The 23834-nt window shown below is 40.4% G+C and overlaps 1 protein-coding gene across 3 annotated transcripts in view; it reads left to right on the top strand.

Annotated features, from left to right (window-relative positions):
- Positions 1 to 6587: 6587 nt before the first annotated feature.
- Positions 6588 to 23834, top strand: part of mad1l1 (mitotic arrest deficient 1 like 1) — a gene marked incomplete at its 3' end in the record, with an annotated part of 75421 nt that continues 58174 nt past the window's right edge. The window contains 9 exon segments of one of the 3 annotated variants that reach the window (XM_034230200.1): positions 6588 to 6696; positions 9025 to 9175; positions 9266 to 9406; positions 18158 to 18337; positions 18425 to 18549; positions 18790 to 18871; positions 20958 to 21088; positions 21822 to 21936; positions 22431 to 22492. In XM_034230200.1, the coding sequence (XP_034086091.1) occupies positions 9029 to 9175; positions 9266 to 9406; positions 18158 to 18337; positions 18425 to 18549; positions 18790 to 18871; positions 20958 to 21088; positions 21822 to 21936; positions 22431 to 22492 (983 nt within the window). 3 annotated transcript variants of the gene reach the window in all.

The raw sequence follows: 23834 nt of genomic DNA, 5'->3' as shown, positions 1-23834 counted from the left end.
GGGGAGCGGACATCGCCTCCGGCTTGGCAGCCTGGGCAGATGAAACAAAGATGTCATCTTCGTGCTCATCCGAGTCGGATAAGAGGAACTCAGAGGCATCCTCCTCCATATAATCCAGCTGTAGGACATCCTCAGCGGGTGGAACCACGGTGAGGTCCAGTTGGGAGCCCCAGCTTGACACAGCGCGGGGCTCCGCTCTCGCGGCTCTTGCCGCCACCGGGCCCCAGCCTGACACGGCGCGGGGCTCCGATTCCGCGGCTACCGCCGTTGTTGAGCCCCGGCCTGACACAGCGCGGGGCTCAATCTCCGCGGCGGTCGCCACCATGTCCCGATTGCCGGCCGGCGAATCAACGGACATGAAGGGGTCCCGTCCCGACAGGCTAGCTTGGCGCGCTAGCCGTCGGCGGAGGCTCTTGATGGTGAAGTGGGCACAATGCCCGCACGAACCGGGGGTATCGATAGCTTCCTGGGCGTGTTCCAGCCCAAGGCAGGACGAGCAGACCTGGTGTGAGTCCGTGCCCGAGATCCTAAACCCGCAGCCTCCGAGCCGAGCCTCCGAGCCTCCGAGCCTCCGACTCCTCTGGTGTGAGGGAGAGAAGGGTCCATCCTCGTTTGCCGGGGTGTCGGCGCGGAGGGACAAGCTAGTAACAGGTATGTTACCGAAAAAAATCCAACCTTATCGTTATTCCGGAAGGAAAAAACGACGGGGTAGATTTTTCTTTAAAAAATATTAACTGGTGTGTTCATATCTTTCTTATCTCCGTCTCCTCTGGTGTAAGGGAGAGAAGAGTCCGTCCCCGCTCGCCGTGGTGTCGGCGCGGAGGGATAAACTAGCAACAGGTATGTTACTGTTTGAAGAAAAAAATCAAACCTTACCGTTATTTCGAAAGAAAAAACGGCGGGGCAGATTACAATATTAACTGGTGTGTTAATATTTGTTCAATTCTTCTACAAAGCAAAAAAGTAACCGGCAAGCGCCCGTCGACCGAATGTTAGCTTGGGTTCAGTCTGTGGACCGTTAAGCTAGCCTGGCTACTGATATGCGAGATGTGCTCTGAAGCGAGAAGAGGTGTTTGAATGATGCTGCGACGTAGCGCAAGCTACTTAAAGGGTGGGTGGATTCCCTGACGTAGACGTCAAGATCACCAGCCAATCAGGATTGGCGTAATGAGATTGATACTTCTGTTTGCATACGCGTTGAGGCGCATCCCATAGTGAGACATCGAACGGAGTGTTATGAATGAGAACATTCAGACATGTGTTAACATATCGATTTTACTTTGAATGTTTCCTTTTTTCATCAAAGAACCCATAAAGAATATATAAACTCAGAAATAATCACCCACGTTGTCTCTTGTACTCGAGAAGGATTGATTGAAGAGTTGTTTCACAAAGGTATATCCACGCCGCCCCCCCCGGCAGGGGCGGACTGGTCATTGGGAATACCGGGAGTTTTCCCGGTGGACCGGTGTTGTGCGTGGGCCGGAGAGCCCCACAGGGCTGGGCTGGGCCGTTTTGATAGGCTACCTATGTTCTACTTCTATCTATCAGTTAGAAGTAGAGTAGTAGGGTTGGCAGGGAAACGGGGTTCAGGGGGAGTGGCTGTACTCGTAGGATAGAAAAGGGGGAAGTGACGTCTGACTCAGAGGTCGCGCGGCTGTGGAGAAGAACGTGTTGCCCACATTCTGTTACTGAGTTTAGGCTAGTTAGCTAGCAGGTTTATTGTTTTGGGTGCAGTCACTTTTGCCTCCACTTGCTGTTCAAATATATGTTGAAAGAAAAAGTAAATCTGTTCATATGGGTGTTGAGAGATGTATCCATAGATTTAGTCCCTAATGATGCTCTCAAAGTGCACCAGATTGATTTAACTTCAACATTTAAAAAAGAATCCTAGAGGAGGTGAGGTCCACCACCTGCCCACACCCCCTGTTACATTTTCTCACCCACATTGAGGATGCTTCCTACGCCCATGTTTTATTCCATGTATCAAGTCAGGCAAATTGGGTCCAAATGTTATTGCATAAATGATCTGTTAACATTAAAATCACTAAATATACTGTAAATATTTTTGCTCTATAGGCAACTCAAGGGCTCAGGTAATGTGATTACTATATGAATAATGGTCCAAAATAACATTAAATGCATAGGGTTTTTTGATAAGTAACATACTTTCGTCGCCGGCCGGCCGATACATGCTACGCATTAAGTGGGCCACTTTTTCCCCCCAGTCCGCCCCTGCCCCCCAGTACCGGGGGGAAAAACGCGTCATCTGCAGGAATAAGGTTAATCCATAGGTTAATCCAATGTGTCTGTCATTTTGAAATGATTTCTGATAATCCATAAGCAATAAACCTGCTTTTCCGTTTCCAGATGTCAGAGCGAGAGATAGGTTCGCTCTCATGCAAAACTGTGCGCGCATAGCTCTCATTTCTCGATGGTAACGTGTGTGTGTATGTGGAAATTCCCCTTCGATTCTATTGGCTCTAAGGGTCAAAAAGAGATGTCAATCTCCAAAATCGACCAATGGATTCCAGAGAAACGGTAAAAACGGCCATTTCCACCCAAATCAGTTTGTTTTTCTAAATCTCTCTAAAAAGGTCAAATGTCACTTGTTTTGCATCAATCTTGATACAGGGTACTTATTATATGTTGTACTGTGGATTCCTAAAGCTTTTAGTCTACCTTACCATCGTCCAAGGGTAGTTTTCACTATAAGTAAAAAATAATTTTTGGACGGACACTATAGTTTACAGTTACCATGTTCAATCTGAATTTTCTTTAAAATAAAAAACATCTATATTGATTTGGACTCTTCTACCTCCAACTCACAGGTTTATCATTACTTTGAAAACAAGATTATTAATTTCCCCCTTTTTAGAAGGGAATATATGGTCATTTATTCTGCAGAAGTCATTTTCGAGCCTGAGACCTGAAAAACAGGCTGAGGGCTTAACAGGTTAAGTGTTGTGAATAGATGTTTCCTTTTTGTTTAACACATATTTAATAGTCTAGTGTGTTGTATTTTTAATTTTTATATGAGAACTGTTATGAAAAGGTGTGAAAACAATGAGAAAGTGTGAATTTGCAAGAGAATAATTCTGCTGAGCTAAGAAGGTGATGATGAAAATCAAATGGATCCCAGCTTCACAAGCATGTCTAGCAATTAAACAAAAACTGTCATTGTCTTTGATTTCTTTACTCAAACACCTCAGATAACAAATTGATCCAACAAGCTTTTGCATTTACATTTTACCATTCTGAACTAAATTGACGAGATGGATAAATTGACTTTACAAAAAGCCAAGGTAAGAAAATATAAAACCCTGACATAATATAGATTTATGGAGATGATATGTCAGCTGTCAAACCTCTACAGTTGACATGACACGGCAGTATTGATATTTATGTTGATGTTTACATGCGGTGAGAGGAAATGCCAACAAATGCAGATGACTCTTCGTGAGCTACATTCAAAAATGGTTCACAACAGATGGCAATGAAGGGCACATCTGCGGGCACTTCTGCTGATTTAGTGTGTGTGTGTGTATGTGTGTGTAAATGCATCTGAATATGTGTTTTTTTGTATGTATCTACGTCATCTTGGAGATAAGGCTGCTTTGAGGCCGACCTCAGGAGGGCGAGGACAGGTGGAGGCGGAGAAGAGGATGACAGAATACCAGAGAGAGGCAGAGCGACAGACTGTGACAGATAAAGAAGGACAGCAGGCAAAAAAAAAAAGTTAGCCTCTAAGTGAAGGAGATATGGGGTCCATCCATGAAAAGAAGACGAGGCGAGAGGCGAGGCAGGGGTTGTAAGGACAGCCGACCGAAACGGATACTCTTGGGGACGAAAAGACGAGAAAGGAAGAGACAGAGAGAACAGGAGCCCTTATGTCACTCTGAAGAGGACACGTCTTCTGTCTGACCTTTTCAGACAAATTAACACCCCTCCATCCTCCCTCCTTTAGAGACCTTTAAAAGAAGTGTCCTCTGTGGCTCCCCCTAGCTTTTCATTTGGGTTGTCCAGCTCTTGTGTTTTAGAAATATTTGTGAGGAAGGGCTTCGGCTCGGACCTCTTGACCCCCTGCCCTCCCTTAATATTACTTTGTAAAGCTCCTACACTAAAAAAGCTGAATTGTTTACTTTAATTAATTGTATTAGGTCAAAGAAATTACACATAATTGTTTTTAGGTTAGTTGAAAACAATAATTTTAATAATAAATAAAAAATATTAGGTTCAAATTAAACATATTATTCAACTCACCTAAGAACATTTTGTGTAATATGCTGACAAAATAAATGAAATTAAAGTCAATGTTTCAGTTTTTCAGTGTACTGATGCTGCACTTCCAGTTGTCACATGCATGAAGGCGTAAATGACTTCTGTGTATTCTGTTTTTTCTCTCTGTTTGCGACACTATTTAGTATTCATCTTACAGGTGAGCCCTTGGTCTTTTCTAAGCCCTTTCCCTCCCCATGTTTACAGTTTGTGTGTCATTTTGAAGAGGACACGCCTTCTGTCTGACCTTTTCAGACAAATTAAGACCCCTCATCATCCCTCCGTTTGAGATCTCCCCCGACCTTTAAAGAAAGTGTCCTCTGTGGCTCCCCCTAGCTTGTATTTGGGGTTGTCCAGCCCTTTTGTTTTATAATTATTGGTGAGGAAGGACATTGGCCCTGACCTCTTGACCTGCTGCTGTCCACTGGGAACTTTTACTATAAAGCTCCATACTGTTGCTTCAAACTGTTTAAAATGTTCCCCTCATCTAATGCCTCCCAGCGTTGACAGTTCTTCCAGTTGTCACACAACCATAGTGGCGTGACTACCAAATGACTTCTGTGTACTTTATGTTTTTTTCTCTGGTTGCAACATTATTTAGTATTCATCTTACAGGTGAGGCCTTGGTCTTTTCCGAGCCCTTTCCCTCTCCATGTTTACAGTAATCCGCTGAGCCTGCAGTTCCTTCCATCATCAGACATTAATGTATGCGACTATAACAGGAATACTCTGGCCCATTGCCTCAGAGCACAGCACTTGTTACAGAACTAGAGTTGGTCCTCGGGGCAGCGCTCTGACTGTCAAATGCAGAGGACAAATTTCCCCGTGGGAGTCAATTAAGTATTTATGCACAACTGGATGCATAATAATCAGAGTCATTGTTGGTTGCAAGGGTTGTAACACTGGCTGCGTGTATATATAGTTTGTTGTTTACAAAGATATAAATACACATGCATTTTTAAATGCTTATTACAATAACATTGGGGGCAAATGGATTTATTTCACGTCACCGGTAGCAGTCAGCCCATATATTGTTTGCCATCAGTGCCACACATGGGCATTATGTCATTGCTAAATTAATGCCATAAGTGCCTGATTATTCTGCTATGCGTGTACATTATATCCATATCCACTTGTCTACACTCATACACACAGAGTAGCATGTGTATTTTCATGATGAAGAGCTAATCCCAGTTTGCTCTTGAACAGTTCCCTCATCATGCTGTGGCAAATGCTGACTGGTGAATATAGCACTGCTGCTCTCTGTGGGACAAACTATGCAATTACATGTTCTATTATAGAATAGAATAGAATCGGAGGGATGAAACCCTCTTTAATGGTCACACATGCAGAGCACACAGCACACACAGTGAAATTTGGCCTCTGCATTTAACCCATCCTACCAGGAGTCTAGTACTAGGAGTAGTGGGCAGCTATTGTACAGCGCCCGGAGAGCAATGAGAGTGGGGGGGAGGGGGTTGTCCGGTGCCTTGCTCAAGGGCACCATGGCAGGGCCCAGGAGGTGAACTGGGACCTCTCCAAGTAGCAGTCCACACTCCATATTTAGGTCTGTTCGGGGACTTGAACCAGCGACCCTACGGGTCACAGTCCAAGCCCAAGGAAGTCACACATCCAACTACAAACAGGTGCCAGACTGAAAGCTATGAAAATAGAACACTATTATACCAGTGTTTTCCTGTATTATTTTAGACTTTTCATTAAAGCTGTCAGTTGATGGTGTTGTTGTGGATCCATTTTGCTTTGATTTGCTGATATGTTAACTATACACGCAAATCACACGTTTGCGTCATGGGGCTTTACTACTCTACAGGATAACACAGTCCTGTTTCAACCCACAATTCAGGAAAAACTCCCCAAACAAATCCCATTTCCAGGACATACAGACATGTAATCGGCTTCACCACAATACAATGTACACAATACAAATGACATTCAGTATAATAACACGTTAAAGTTGAAGATAAATCAAAAAGAAGAATTTAGGAGGATTAGTCTTCCTCATAGCTATTTCTGACTCCACCTGTCTGATGTGGATTCATATTAGGCTACTGTAATGTCCTGCCTCCTAATAAAATGGCATACAAGCTGCCATAACGGCTGCCATTTTACTGTCTGTGGTCTAAAATGCCCACTTACATTTACCTGAATTAATTGTAATATTCCTTTAGGGTAGTAACTTGTGTTAAGATCAAAGACTGTATGTTAAGATGTATACAACTGTACTGTACAGTGCTGTTGATAAGAAGAGACGACACTATCGCGATACGTCATTAAGTCTCGCGTTAGTACACACATCTCATTCGAGACAAACTGGAGGGATTTCTGAGTCTGCAGTGTGTGTAGCTAACAGCTAACAGAGAAACAATAACTTATCTACGGATTCTCTTCATCTGTAAGGTAATGACACATGCTTCTGAGCAATAGGTAATAACAACGTAAATGCTAATGGTTCCTTTAACGGTGTTAGCAACTTCTGAATTGCTGTAGAAAGTTCACTCACTTTAAATGTAACGGTAGCTACCTAGCATTACAGGAGCTAAAACAACACTGTAAACAACTAAACACAAAGATAGCAACGCACAATTGCCAGGACAACTTTAATATTTTGAATGCACATTTGTTTTTATTTGTAGCTACTAGCTTAGCTTGGATAACTTGTAGTTGTTGTTTGTGATAGTGAGCAAAAGCCAGTTACAATTAACGTTATATAACTATATTCTATTTAACATAGATTTGACTATTTTTGCTATCTTTAATATGTGTCTTTATGACACTAATTAAAACACACAGAAAGCTAGGAGATATGTAAGGCATATATACAAAGCTAGGGGACATTATTTGGTCAGACAAATACATTATTAGAGCTAAACAAATTCATTGTCCCGATATCTTTGCTATCGGCTATTTATTTAACGGTAGCCAACTGCTAGCCTATACAATTTTAAAATGAGCTGATAAACCTGACTAATGGTGTATATTTACATATTTAAACCTAGAGAAGTTAAAGTAAACTGTGGATCTTACAAAAAAGGTCGAGCAAAAAAACTAGGGATTAAATAAACTGGCTAGAGTCACCAAAAAAATGGTCCTTAGATGCTTTTATTAACAGCCAAAAATGCTGAAAGACACAAAGTAACAAGGATTTACATAAAGAAAACACATACATATATTAATATATATATATATATATTTTTTGTAAGATCCACAGTTTACTTTAACTTCTCTAGGTTTAAATATGTATATATACACCATTAGTCAGGTTTATCAGCTCAAGCATATATATAATATATAATATATATATAAATAATATATATATTATATATATAATATATATATTATATATTATATATATATAATATATATATAAATAATATATATATTATATATATAATATATATATTATATATTATATATATATTATATATGTGTATGCATGCATGCATGCCGCGGACATAGGACTGGTACCTCTCTGCTCTCCTGCCAGTCAGACTACTTCCCAAAACACTTGTGGCCAGGGTTTTATACATGTTAAGCCCCTCCCCATAGGACAATCCACTATTTATACCCCTAACCAATGTAATTCTTAACTACAAACACATTCACAATGCAAGGCAAATGACCCAAACACAACAATCAAATAGGTCAACATATTCTATCTTTCTGACCACAGAAGCCTTAAACAATAACATTTTTATACTTGCAAGAAAATTGCCGCCCGTGCCCATGCACTACATGGTATACTCCAATTGAGCACAGGTGTTTTCACTGATTGAGCCTCTACTTAAGGCTGCTTCTTTCTATTGCTCTGTTTGGCCTTCACAACCTTGAACGAGAGGGTAAGCAGGTTACTTGTATAGGACTTCCAATAAATCTGTTTTGAACAAATAATGATTTGGGTTTTATTTGATCAATGTCCAGCTAAGTTATTAATGTGTTTCCCTCAGTGTGTCTTTTACCATGCCCCTATGCTAACTGTGATGAAGGCTTCTTCTTCACAGTGGACATTGTACTACAATATAATAATATTACAACACAAATGCAGAAAATTATAAATAAGATACATGTATAGTAATCAGAAATGTACAGTGAAATTCAGGAACAAAGCCAAAGTGGTGTTCTTTTTGCACAGTATAGTATTGCACAGGTTATTGTAGGTATAGTCCAAATTGCACAGTTTAGGCCTAATAATGGGGTGTTAAGGGGTCTTTAAGAGGGGCGAAATAAGTCCAAGGGCAAGTCTAGAGTGTTAGCTATTGTAGATATTTTTTGTGTGTAGTGCTGCTACTTCTACTTTATACTAAGTGCCAAAATAAAACGCATTGTTATTTTATAAAACAATTAGATTATTTCTAGCATTATTTAATTGAACAAATCAAATGTCAAACTGAACACAAAAAGCACAACAAAAGAATGATGGTTACATTTAAAGTGCAGTTTTATATTGATAATCTCTTTCAATAATCTCTGAAAATTCCTGAGTGCAATAGAGCAGTCTTTTGTGATAAGCACATACCAGAAGACAGCGGTAAAAAAAACCTGTATAGTCAGTTGTTTCTACTAGTATGTTTTGTTACGTATTCTTCTTTCTGTGTCTTTGTATGCACCACATATACCAAAGCAAATATCTTGTATGTGTTAACCTACTTGGGAATGCAACCGATTCTGATAACTTTAAAAACTCTTGCTTTTATCTCTGAATCTTCCATTTGTGCCCTACCACACCAGACTCATGATGGATTTAGAAGATGACACTTCTGTGTTAACAACCTTGAAGTCCTTCAATTCCTTCATCAGCCACACTGAAGCTCCACAGCGGCTGTCAGAGGGCTCAGCGGGGAGTGGGAACCTGCATAGTCAATACAAACGCAGCATGGAGGTAGGCAGAAACTGACGGCATCAACACTAAACTGTGAAGGTGGTATTAACATGCGACCTTGTTCACTTACTGACTTGTCTTTCCATTTAGTTGTTGGAAGCAGGAGAGAGGGTTCACTCCAATAATCGCTATCTTCAGTTGGACGGGGAGAAGAAGCAGATGGAGCTGAGTCACAAGCGAGCTCGATATGAACTTGAGAAGGTTGCTTCTGACAGCGCACGAGACTTGGAGGTACACACTGCGCCCATTGTTATACAATATATAGCAAGTATATTACTAAATATACAGTGGTGTATAGGAATAAATACAATTTTAAATGCTGAATTGCACAGTTTTAAAGAGTTTTCTGCTTATGGTAATAATTACAGTTTTTTTTCGATTGCTAAAACACATTTTTTGAAGGCAGTGCTTAGTTTCTCAAAACACTAAACACAATTCACAAAACCACACACGAAAAGTGCAAAACACCTCATATATCCTGCAAAATGAAGCACTGCACTCAAAACTAGATAAACACTTACCAAAATAAACTTTTCTCACTAAATGGCACACTCTTCATTTTTAGTACAAGACACTTGGTCCAACCAACTACACACTGTGGTGCTCAATCTATCTAGGGATGGGTACCGAGAACCGGTACTAAGTCAATACCGGTACCTGATTGGACGGTATCGGTATACCGTTAAGCCGCTGGACAAACGGTGCTGCTATCGGTATATGTGTTACGTCTACTTCCTTAGTTTAACTTTAAACCATTCTGGTTGGTTGGGAACCCCATAGATGTATAATAAGAACTGGATACAGCGTGGAAGGCGGGGCCTCATTCATTCCTATGAGAGTTGCTCATTGGTGCATGATGACAAAATGGCCCAACTTTTGAGAGTGAAACGTCACAGATTACCCGGCATGCCTGAGAAGTACCAGTATGTGCGCTCATAGAGCATGCGCAACTTTAACCACGCCCCCCAAAAGGCTCGTTCACATTAAGCACGTCAATTTGCGTTCTGGATTGTTATGATGGATTTGATATTAACGAATAACGAGGCGGCCGTGGCAGTTAGTAGCTAGCGGCTAGCTAGTGTAACGTCCGAGCCAATAGTAATTATGCTAATGTACACATAAATCGTTATGTACTTTTATATTACGCTGATGTAACAGGATCAAGTGATGGTTTTGTTCAGCATTGCCAGCTTCACTGTTGAGCTTTATGTTGTGCCCAGCATTCTCCTGTGCTCTGAAATCAAAATGTGGATAAGCATAAAACACTAAAATAAACATTACAATACAACTTGTTATTTGACATACACAAGGTTGTTCATTTGTGTGTATAAATATACAACACAAGCTATATATATATACATATACAAGTATAATTAATACAACTGTTAATTTGACTAGAGCTTTGACACATATATCTTTATTTATATATGTATAAGTATGACGACTTCCTCGGGCGATATCATATGGTATAGCTAATTAATCTGGGTCAAAACGTGTTGTGCCCACATGCAAAGGTTGTAAACTCTGGCTTATCCCTGCGTGGTATTATAGTAATAGCAAACAGCAACGTTCAACTCCTTTAATGGTATATTGCAAGTGCAATAAGAAGCTTAATACGTAATAACTAGGGCCGGGACTCGATTCAAAAAATTAATCTAATTAATTAGAGGCTTTGTAATTAATTAATCGAAATTAATCGCATTTTTAATCACATATAAATATTTGACCTGAGAACAGTGAGAAGCAATTTTTTTCACATGGATTTTAGTATACCATTAGGCCCATTCACACCGCAGTACTTTTCCCACAAAGGTTCATGAGAACTCTTTGAACCTGGGGGTGGATAGGCAAATGAAGCCGCTGACGTCACTTCTTCTTCTTCTGCTTTGGGTTTACTGGCAGGCCACAAACCACTTCACGGCGTATACTGCCGCCCAAAGTCCCCGGCCGGAAGTCCCCGGAGTTGGGGACTGGCTTCAGTAGAAGCTGCTGGGAGTCCCAGCAGCTTCTACTGAAGCCTTCCGAGTAAATCGCCAGAACGCCGACACCTCCTCATCTCCACCGCTCCCATGTTTTATTTTGTGTTGCCATAAATTAGTCTCTCTGCGTTTCTGCGCTGGGCTAATGCTAATAATGCTAATGCATGAAAAAAAAAATGGCGGCTTCACAAAACTTTTTGGGAGTTTTACGGGGCGTGGTTTGCAATCCGCCCAGCCAATCAGAAATATAGCTCTTTTCTCACAAGAGAGCGGTACGAAAGTCCCTGCTCTCTAGCAGCTCTCTAGCAGGGACTTTCGTGGGGGTAAAAAGGTTCACATGAACTAATTTTAGTTCCGGCTCTTTTTGGTGTGAACGCGATAAAAGAGGCTAACGTCCACGCTAGCTGCTATATGTTTTGCATTGAGGTGATACTTGAGGCTTGATGTGCTGCGGTGATATGCAAATTCCTTTTTGCATAATTTGCACACAACCGTGCTCTTATCGACGCTTCCATCCGTCCGTTTTTTAAAACAACATTTCCCACTGTTGTTCACTGTGGTTTGTTGTTGTCTGAAGTCATGAACGTTAGTTGGTGCTCCAGTATAATCGGTACGCCTGAAACTCATCCAGTGAGAAACGTTCCGCGGTGCAAAAATAAGTGCGATTAAAATGCGTTAATTTTTTTAACGCGTTAATTTTTGTGTAATTAATTAATCTTAATTAACGCGTTAAAGTCCCGGCCCTAGTAATAACGTTAATCTACGTCGGTAATATTAACTTTATTTAATACAAGATTTACATCATACAGCCCATGTAGTATAATATTTTACAAATGATGAATTAGAGCAAACATTGTGCAATATATCCATTATTACAGCTCCGTGTGCTGGCAGTAAGGCGATATGGGTTTGTTCTTATTGTGCATTCATGGGTAAATGTAAAACTCATGTAGTACTGAACACGTCACACTCACATTTACATGAACGTGCCTGGCGGCGCGGTTCCGTGGGTTGGATGCGCGTTCATAATGCAGAGGGAAATAACTCTCAGAATAGCGTTATTAGCACATTTTACAACTTGAGGAACGAATGTTTTTAATAAGGGCTATACAAGTGTTCATACTGGGTTGTTTATTTAGTTTAAAAAAAATTATCCAACGATTTACAGACCACTCTTTCCCCATGTAAGTCAATGGGAAAAAGTGTTTCCGGGCCTGGCAACCAAACGGAAGTGTAGTACCGCCGTTTGGCCAGCACGAATATTTTCATCTGGCCGTTTCTCAATCGCGAGGAAACTGGCTTCCCAGCCAATATTTCAAGGATACTACGTCATCGAGTGCCGCCAAAGGACTGTTCCAATCTCCAGCATACTTGGAATTCCACCGAGGCCGTGTCCTTGGTTTGGGGGTAATTTCGAGGCTGCACATGGGTAGACTTCGCGTCTTTCAAATCCCCACAATGCTTTGCGCACGGACCAATTTCCCCAAATCTGTGGAGGAAAATGTAAGGCGGGGCCTCTCATATGACGCACACCTGCACACTTGCTCGCCTGTTCCATTCTTCGTTTTCCGAATGCCAGGAAGGATTCTTGCCTAGCTTCTGAAGGAAGTGACTCGGAAGACATGTGCTACCAAACAGGCATCCTCGCGATTGAGAAACGGCCTCTGAGTCCGGCGCACTTCCAGGAGTCTTGGGGAACCCTCATCCCGTGTGATGTATCCGGTTTGAGACCCCTCTGATTGGCCACTGTAAATGCCACTCGTCATCTCTCTCAACAGCGCTCTTATAGGCTCTGTGCACAAGATGGCGTCTATCAACTTCCGGCGGCTGGGTGTGAGGCCGAGTACTTCCGGTTTGAGTACAGAGTTTTGACAGCTTGACAGTTTGTTATGACACACCGAGAGCAAGAATGAGCGGATTTCGGGGTAAAGAAAAGCGATTGGCCTTCCAGCGGGTAAGAAAGTCGGCACTACATTGCTGTGTTCCCCTTTGGACAAATTCGTCCCGTTATCAAAATCAGAATACCTTTATTAGTCCCACAGAGGGGACATGTGCAGCGTTACAGCAGGAAAGAGCCACAGACAGCTTAGTGTTGAATATCTTACATGCGTTAAAAAGTACTAAGTTATAATATAATAAACAATATGCGTTAAAAAGTACTAAGTTATAATATAATAAACAATATGCTAAAAAAAAAGATAAGTTACATCATTTTCAAAAATACAGATAAAAAACAAATCAAATCTACAAATCAAATCCTGTAGCAGTTCTTAGGATTTAGCAGCCCGGTATATATTACAGTTATTAAAGATGGCATATGTATATAAAGTATATATTGCACAAGGGAGGCGTGTGGCGCAGTGGATAGAGCCTTGGTGTTGGGATCAGGGGGTCACAGGTTCAAACCCCACCGCATGTGGTTGTGTCCCTGAGACACTTCACCCCAAATTGCTCCTGTGGGGATTGTCCACAGTATTGAGTATGTAAGTCGCTTTGGATAAAAGCGTCTTAACAAGTGACATTTAATAATATTGCACATAGTTTGACGGTATTTAACAGCAGCAAGTTACACAATGTTATAATCGGGAGATAAGTTTCCATTCATTTCGGCAAGCCTGGGCAACAACGATTAAAAGATTTCTTGCTCCCAAACCAATTGTGTATTTCATTACAAAAAGCAGTTATACCATACTATGTTTAGGTACTAATGAATTATATCCTCAAAACAAACGCACACATAAATAACAAAGGAAAATACATAATTTAATAAATCCACAATATGATAACATTTTACAGATTAATTTAATAAACTTTTACAAAACATAGGTTGATGTTATATCGGGGGGAAAAATACATATTTAAACATTTCAATTAGTCTGCATATTTAAGTAATGCTAGTTTATATAACAGATGAACAGATGTACAATATCCAGAAAGTAGATGCAAAAAATACATATAATGTGTGCATTTCCAACATTTCCTCTGAAAGAGTGTTATATCAATGCAAGATAAGTTAGTTAGCCTCCACAACTTTTGTTAATGGATAACTATTGAGTAAGTTGAGTAGTGAGCCATTTTTTTTTTTTCGTGGTGCGATGTCTGCTGAGAAGTCCTTGTATGCCTCGCTGACTTTGAGGACATCTGGGTCTGGCAGCTCCCCCCGCACGGCCTTGTAACGTGTACTCCTTTGAACATGTTTATATGATAATTAGGACTTTAAGAACAATTTTACACTCAGACAACAATCACAAAGTTGTAGCAGGCTACATACAATTACTTAGGACAATAGATATGACCTTACACCGTCAGCAACTGTAAACTGCTTTGGCTTAGTGGAAATGAACACCATGTCATTTCCACTAAGCCAGGTTTCACACCCTATTAATTTCACAAAAGAATTGTCAAATTAATTGAAAAGGTCGTTGATGCAACATACTAAATCAGCTCTTGGCACAAAGGAAATACTCATTAAACCGTGGATTGGTTGTGAACACATACTGTACTTACCATGGTTCTTGGCTTGTGCCATCGCTGCTCTGTTTCAGTGCAGCTGAGGACAGGGGGTACAGCAGCCAGGTTGAGTGTGGAGTAGTGTGCGGTCTGGAACAGCAGTGCAACATTGTGGTTGCAGAGTGCTGTTCCAGCTACACAGGAACACTTTGCCACTGCAATCTCCACAGGTGAGCAGTTCTCAAAGACAATCTACACATTAAAACAAAATGTCAGTCATTTTACATTTAGGACACTGCTTCAATACAACACAGACAAATGAGAAAGCTGAGGGCAGGCTGATCAGTAATAGTAGGGTGTGGGAAAAGGCTAAACCATGTCAGGTTGTCAGTCACATCACATACACAGAAGTTCTGCTGTTTGGAATACTGTAATTTAAGGACATTCAAACAGATAAGCTTGTATAGCCTGTCTCAGCTCTCTCAATTTATTATCTTATATCTACATAAAATAGTGTCAGTAGAACATTGAACAGCTTAACATAGATGTAGGGTACAAAACCAGCACTTACCTAACACTGGCCAATACAAATAATTGGACCCTACATGGATCATACTAACCATTCAGTAAAGAACAGCAGCCGTCACAACCAGTTTCTGGGGTTTCCATGAAAGCATTAAGAATCTTTGATGAAAGCTAAGTTTGGGTTTAGCTAATGTATTTATCATTTTACACGAGAGGGTTACAAAACGAAAATAAATCTGTAGCCCCTTCATGCTACACACACATAGCTACTAGTTGATGTGAGCAAATTTATTATTTTCCTCCCTACTCTGAGATCGTGAGGCTTTTCATGCTTTCTCATGGACCTGTAACAGCTAGCCCTGATGCTCACTCTCCCTGAAGGTAGATCTTTGTTTGAAACTGTGGGGAATTGGTTATCATTCATGTTATCCAAAACACGTTATAGTACATCATTAAAACGCGTTACACTGTATCAAGACTGTGAAGTTGTCCAAGTTAGCCAGTAACTACAGCTTTGTTTGTCACGTACCTTCATAATTGTCGATGTAACTGGATATGTACACCTTGAACCTCTTTTGCTCCTCGGGGCTGAGCCTGCCGCTTGTACCAGCCGATGTACATCACTGATGTTAACCTTCGGTAGGTCTTGGCGACATCGAGTGTAAAATAGTGCCTATATAATATCTATACGCTATCTATCGCTCTTCACTCTACCGTAGACCGGAAGTTTACAAGCGCACACTCAATGAACCGGAAATACGTCATCCCGTGCAACTAGCCTTATGATGAGACTCCCGCAGGCATGGCGGCAGAGCGAAGCAATCGAAGGTCTGGGTGCACTTTAAAAATGTATTGGCGATAGTGCAAGGTGCAATCTATGTACTCAATTAGTTGCTTGTAAAGGGGGTAACACAAGCAACTTAATGAAGCATTTGACACTCATTGAATCTAAAACGGTGCTAGCGATACTGCTAGTGCAGGGGTCTGCAACCTTTTTGACCAAAAGAGCCATTTTGCTCCTTTTTCCCAAACATTTTTTTGTCTGGAGCCGCAAAACATATTTCATAGTTTTTTATTGTTATATCAGACAAAAACTACAGTTTTTTTGCATTTATTACATGATATAAAACTGTTAACCTCTAATAAGAAACAAAGAACTCTTATAAGGAGAATTTAAAATAATACACAGGCCTACTTTAAAATAAATTAAACACAGCACTTGGGGAGTCCTCTGCACATTTGAAGGGAAACAAAATATTATTAAAATGGGCCAACTTTGAAATAAATAAAACATATAGCTGCACCCTAAAAAGAGTTAAAGGTAGGGTAGGTAAGAATGGAGAAACCAGCTCGAGTGCGCTAGAATTTGAAAGTACACAACCGGAAAAAATATGCCTCTTCCTTCAGAGTTCCTTACAGAGTCCCTCCTCCAACACACACGAACGCGCACATGACCAATGAGGGCACGAGATAAATGTGTGCACAGATGGAAGGCTGACAGGCAGGTAGGCCATCCAGTTACTTTAGCCGGGCCGGCTCAGATGATTGGTCGTGCTTTTTACAGTGCTACGGCTTCCAGAGATTAATTTTTTTATGTATTTATTGTCAAAGCATTTAATATATAGAGCATATAACAAAAAGTGTTTTCTGAAATAAATTACATACCTCATTGAATTATGACTGAAGATCGTCAGCTGTCTTCCTCTCCCTTGTTGTTCAACAACTTCTCTCTACATATCAAACATACCGGTAAACCAGCATCGTTTGCTGTGAAAGCATATAACTGTCCACACAGAATTAAATCCTGTGTTCCTCCGGTACTTTTCTTTGATTTATCCATAGTTCGCTCATCGAGCCGGGGGTCAGGTTATTCGCCTCCAAGAAAAGGCGCTCGCGCGGGACCGTAGCAGGATGTGACGCATATTTTAGTTGACATAATTAAAACCATTTTGTTTTTTATTTATGTGTCACAGTATCACCTCAAAATACGAAACATTTTCAACCATGCAACAAAATATAAATAGTCCTACAAATACTTTTATTTTATTTCCTTCTTATTTTTGTCTAAGCTCAAGGGAGCCAGAGCAGAGGGCTTAAATGGCCGCGGGTTGCCGACCCCTGTGCTAGTGCTACTAGTGCTAGCGGGCTTCAGCCGCGCCGTGTGCAAATGTGACCTGAGCGAAGGCTTGCAGCTAGGTTGTCATATTGAAATGTCTGGATGAAGATGTAAATGATTTACAAATGTTTTAAAAAATGACTCTTTTCAACCTCTGTCTGAGGGAAAACCCCAAAAAGCATGATAGGGCGAGCCAGCCAGGCCCCTTTAAGCTATTTTATTTATTTGTGTCTGCTTCTGAGAAGCTAATGTATAAGTTATACAGTTATTTCTGCAAGAAAATTATAATACAATTACTGTTTAATATTCACATCTTGTATTCATGTCTATAATTTTGAGCACCAAATTATTGAAAAGTATCGAAAAATACCGATACCGATAAGCATTACCGGTATCGATAAAATCCTAACGATACCCATCCCGGCTCTTGTATGGCTTTCTTTATGTAGAACATTCTGCATATAAAGAATGTTCAAGTCTACACGCAGAGAAAAAAGTTCTTACATGAGGCCTTTTTCTAGTGCTTACACCCCGATTGATGAGTCGTCAATAAAGCAGTTTAGTGTTTACGGTCATTTGGCATGTGAATTTGTTTATTGGTTTATGTGAGTAGCATTTTTAATGGCAGTGTTTTGAAAAAGGCAAACAAGTGAATATGTCAGATTTCTGTGTCTTACTTAGAGAACTGTGTGCAGTGTTTTGCAAAAAGTGTCAAGATGAATAGCAAATTGGGTGCAGAGCTGAAAGTGTATTTAGAGTTTTGGAGATTTGAGCTCAGGTTTTGCTCTTTGAGTGTGAGATTAAATAATTGTGCTTTATGTGAGATTTTAATGTGTTAGCAACTGAGAAAAACTGTAAAGCATTAATAAAAATACACTTGGTAAACATGTTTTTCACCCCTTTATGATGCAGCATGAGGTGGATCGAAACCAGGATCTTCTGGGGCGATTAAAAAAGTTTCAGGAGAGAGAGACGGAGGCAGCTAAGAACCTGTCGGAGCAGGTGGAGGCCAACAGAGCTCTCCGTAAAAACATGGAGGGCCTGAACAGGAAACTGGAGGAACGAGACACTCGACTGAACACTGCGAATCAGGTACGCTCACACAAACCCGCACAATGCATCTATATTCTGGTCATGTCTCTTATTTTATGTCGGCTTACTTCTGTAATCTGTTCCCAGACCATCAGTTATTTGAAGGATGAGATCAGAGAGCTGACGCAAAGGATTCAAAACCAAGACTCGACAACTTCTTCTCAAACCCTGGAAAACCAGGAGCTGCAGGAACAGTTAGATTTACAACGCAGGTACACACACACACACACACACACACACACACACACACACACACACACCACACACACACACACACACACACACACACACACACACACACACACACACACACACACACACACACACACACACACACACATACACACACACACACACACACACTAAGACTACCAAATAGCTTAGCTTTGTTTCATGTACTGCATGAGATAATTGCTAACCTCACACTTGTATGTGCTTCGTATTTCAATCAGGAAGTATCAGGAAGTCTCTCAGCTTTGCCAAAGTCTCCAAGCTGCGCAGTCCTCCTGCTCAGAGCACATTGTCAAGATTAAGGTATGTGAGGCACGATCAGTACTGCAACCATTTCACGACTAGGGGTTAGTTAGTACAGATATTAAAGGCAGGAAATTCAGTTTTATCCCTTCAACTTCTTTGCTTTTCTTCTGCTTTAATTATATCTTACTAAATATATGGGTTTTGGATAAACTGCAAGGCAATGTTTTCACTATTTTCTGACATTATTTAGATCAGGGGTGGGGAACCTTTTTCCTCTCAAGGGCCATTTCAATTTTTTCAACATCCTCCGAGGGCCGTACAAATTATTGACCTCTGCTTAAAAATACTAAAATCACAGCCCATTCATTTCGCCTTTCTTTCATTCTGTGCAAAGAAAAAGCAACCCCTTAATCCAGATATTTTACCCTGACTCGCGCATGCATGCACGTGCACGGTTGTGGCATGACCACCAAAACAGAAAGATATGGACACAAGATGTGTGCAATTTAGTTTCCTATCCATGTGAATATGATTTAAGTGGGGGGGGGAAGTGAAAAGCATCAATCTGGTGCACTTTGAGAGCAACATTAAGAGATTAATGGATACATCTCTCAACACCCAGATGAAACAGAACTGGAAGCAGATTTCCTTTTTCTTTATGGATATTTTACAAATCACTCCCCTTTCAAACTGTATTCTTGTTTATTAATAACAACTTTTTTTTACTGTCATATAGTATTTTATACCTGTTTACTTTATTCTCTTATTTTTTGTATAACTATAATGATCATATAAAGATGTGCCTTTACCTCACTGGTTGTAGAAAAAGCTTCTTATATTCGTTAGCATAGCTAGCTAACCAGATGCTAATAACAACACAGTTATTGACTGTACGATCAGAATGACAGATGAACAGATCGCCACTGGGCTTACAACTAAAGACACAGCCACGCAAAAACTGCGGCATGTGTACGGCTCCTTATGGGTACTGACATTTGTGATGTCCCGGCCCGTTGCGGCGTTCTGGTGCTCTGCTCTCCGGCAGCTCGAAACCCCTGTCGGACGAGACATATACCAGGTGATGACACGTTAGGCTCGTGTTGTGTTCAAGGACCCTGACCTTGGCCAGGAAAAACAGGCACTCGCTTGTTTAATTCTTTTGCGGTCTAGATTTCTTTTTTTCTTTTTTTTTGCGTGAGTTACCTCGAGGGCCGTATCAAATTGTCTCGCGGGCCGTATACGGCCCGGGGGCCGGAGATTCCCCACCCCTAATTTAGATCATTATTGTGCAAGTAATCGGCCGAAATATAATCATAAATTGCAATCCCAGATGACAAAACTTTTGGCCAGTTTTTTTGTACTAAAGTTAGTAGACAAGCATGTGTAACATGAACAAATTGACATCACAAAATTCCCATGTACCTTATTCAAAACTGTACTGAAGGTGCTCACGGAAATATGCTAATGATAAACACTACATGTATAATTCACAAGCTGAAATAAAAGCATCAACTAACACTGGTAACACATTTTATTGCTTGTAGTTTTCAACCCTCATTTATAAGCCAATTCCATCAGAGTGCAAACACGCAGCTATTAACTCTGTTTGAACAAGAATGAGTGGCTGGATGAGGACAAGTCAAAGACAAACCAACACGATGCAGACAATCAGAAAGATGGGTAATGGGAGGATACTGTATACAGCAATAAGCTGTACAATGTATTTGTGTAAGCCAAATATGATTAGAAACTGTAAGACAGTCTACTCACTCCGCTTATCATTTGAGTGGTTGGACATGTTTGTTGTTTTAACATTCTCCATTCATTAAATGCCTAAAAAGGCTGGAGTTTTGTTTAAAGGTCACCTACTATGCAAAATCCACTTGTTCATGTCTCTTCTACATCAACATGTGTCCCCTCTGTGGAAAGAGACTCTGAAAGTTTCAGGAAAAAAGATTCTCTCTCTTTTTGATCCATTTCTATAAAAACCTGTCTGAAAATGAGCTGATCAGATTTTGGCCACTTTATGATGTCATAATGATTTGTTGGCTTGTGTAACCATTAGCCAATCACCAACCAAGGTAACCCCCCCCCCACCTTATCGTATTTCTTTAGGCTAATTTCTCTGCCCGTGTTCTTGCAGGAGTTGGAGCGGCGCCTGGCGCTGCAGGAGCAGGACATCGCCATCGTGAAGACAGTGAAGTCAGCTGTGGCCAAAGTTCCAGACCTGGAAAAGGATTTGAAGCGCCTCAGAGAGGATAATGCCTTCCTCAGGTCAAATTGTGTTTCAAGTTTTTAATGCGTTTTGAAAAGGTCTCGCCTTTCAAAAGAATAGGCTGGTTTTATCTGTATAGAATACAGCCTAGTGCTAAAATGTTTTGCTTCAAAACTTTTGACATTTCAGTGTGGCTATAGGTCACCATACCACACTACACTTTCTGTGATGGGTGACTTTTGAAGAAGGGAGGTGGCAGAAAAGTAAATACCTGAAGAGAAATGTTAACCTCGCCAAGAATATGCAGAAAACCCAATTCTGTGTGTTTCCATAGACGTGATTTTTCACCAGTGCCAGTATTCTGATTAAATACATTATAACAGTTTCACTTCTCAAGATAACTGATAAAAGAATGTTGGTTACACATTTCTGCTGAAGATGGTTTTTTGGTAGTCAAATGTTCATGGACAAGAAGAGTAATGGGTTAAGTAATATCACGTTGGAAAGTCTTTCTCTGATATAACATAACTGACATTATTGATAACATCTAGTGCAGGGGTGTCAAAATCAATTTCATCGCGGGCCACATTAGAATTATGGTTGCACTCAAAGGGCCGGTGGTAACTTTAAGACTATATAAATATACATAGATAAATATATATAAAATAATGTATTATTTTACAATATTTCCTCTGCATTGGATTATTATCGGCTATATATATTATATCGGCTCTTTTCCACATCGGACACCAAGACTGGTAGTTAGAAGTTAATATTGAGTTTTGTGCGCAGGGAGAGCAGAGAGAACTGCAGCCTGCTGAAGGAGGAGGTGGAGGGGCTGAGGAGGAAGCTGGAGAGGATGGAGAAGAAGAAGGAGGAGCTGGTCAATATCGAACTGGAGAAGGAGGTAAACTCACTTTGTATTTGGCATTTCTCCTTCTAGCATTTCATTTTCATATTACACTATTCTAAACATGGAATTAAAACATTACTAGCTGAGTAATTGGACTGGATAGCTCACCTGGTAGAACTCCATGTACTGGGGATTGATTCAACCTGGGGACCATTTATGCGGTGCATTCCTTACTCTCGAAAAAATCGTTTTAAACAATACATGGGCAATACAGATTTCATTTTTTTAAATGTGTTGAATAAACAATATTATTATGTGATGGATAACTCTTTTGCATATTTTTTTGTACTTTTGGTTTAATTTAAAGACATTTTGTTTTAATATTTTTAAATTTTACGTCAATTCCTTTTTACATTTTAATGTAGTTATGTTGTTTATACGTGGTATATCTTTATTTTTATCTTGCATTTGTCAGCTGTCCTTGTAAAGATATAATTTACTTTCTTTTACTGGACATACATGTGATCCATTCTGTCTTTAATCCTCAGAGGTTAGCAGAGAAGCTCAAAGCCTGGGAAAACCTCGGACAATCTACTGGACTCAACATAAGGTGTGTGTGTGTGTGTGTGTGTGTGTGTGTGTGTGTGTGTGTGTCACTATATTCAAGTTTAATCACTATAATATAAATAGATACCACTAGATGGAGCTACGGTCCCTCCAAATAAATGTGCCTCATCACTGTGGATTCATTCCACCAGTGTGTATAGGTGTGTGTTTGTTTTATACCTGCTTGTGTATGTGTGCAGAGTGTCTCAATGTATCCAGTCACAACTAGTAATGAGAGAATGATTGCATGTTTCCTTGTGAGCAGTAGAGCACATCTGACAGATTATCACACACACACACACACACACACACACACACACACACACACACACACACACACACACCATTTTCTCTTTGATTAACTCAGGCTGTGATGTAAACAGAATGTTGAATAGGATACATGCACTTAGCATACTGGGTTGGTTTTCTACTGTGTGTTAGAGTGCGTCTACATGCACATTAAACAGGCTGCAGGATTTAGACCAAACGACTCATTGCGATTGATTCGAATGATTTTGCATCTGCGTTAATGGAAGGTTTGTCATCTATGAATCATACATTCTTATTGTCATTACATTACATTACATTATTACATTACATGTCACTTGTTAGACGCTTTTATCCAAAGCGACTTCCATACTCAATACTGTGGGCAATCCCCACAGGAGCAATTTGGGGTGAAGTGTCTTGCCCAGGGACACAACGACGTGCTGACTGCAGTGGAGTTCGAACCTGTGACCCCCTGATCCGAACACCAAGGCTCTATCCACTGCGCCACACGCCTCATTAGAAAATAGATTACAAATAATGATGATGTACCTAACGTATGTTTTGTTAAAGTCTGTAGTATACAATTTGTTAGCCAGGCTATATCTCTGCGGCTGCACAATAGGGATGGGAATTTGAAAGCAAATGTATATTCGAATATTCGACCCCCCAAAAAACGGTTATGTACATATCCTATAAAAAAAAAGTGACATTTTTTTAAAATAATTTTTGGAAATAAATACATACATGTTCAAATAAGTGTAGAAACCAAGTCGAATTTGTAAAATGTATTGAACTGGTGATCACAGTTTGACAGCTATAGGCCTTCTTTCATGTGCTGAGGCGATTCACAATCAGCCCAGCTGTAGAGAAGACCCTCTCAGCTGGAACGGAGGTTGCGGGTATAGCAAGGTATAGCATGTATATATAAGTTTAATTTGCCATAGTTTGACCTCTACACCGCACTCACTAACTTGGTCGAAATATGTCCACACATTACTCCTTTTTGACGCCATGTCTGTTGTGTAGGACTCTTCTTGGAGTGTAAATAATTACCGGACTATGACTAAATCTCTCCT

The sequence above is a fragment of the Gymnodraco acuticeps genome, unplaced genomic scaffold (genome assembly GCF_902827175.1).
Source record: "Gymnodraco acuticeps unplaced genomic scaffold, fGymAcu1.1, whole genome shotgun sequence".
In the NCBI taxonomy this organism is placed as follows: Eukaryota; Metazoa; Chordata; class Actinopteri; order Perciformes; family Bathydraconidae; genus Gymnodraco; species Gymnodraco acuticeps.
Note: the sequence above shows the minus strand (reverse complement) of the source record. Positions and strands in the feature narration are given on the sequence as shown.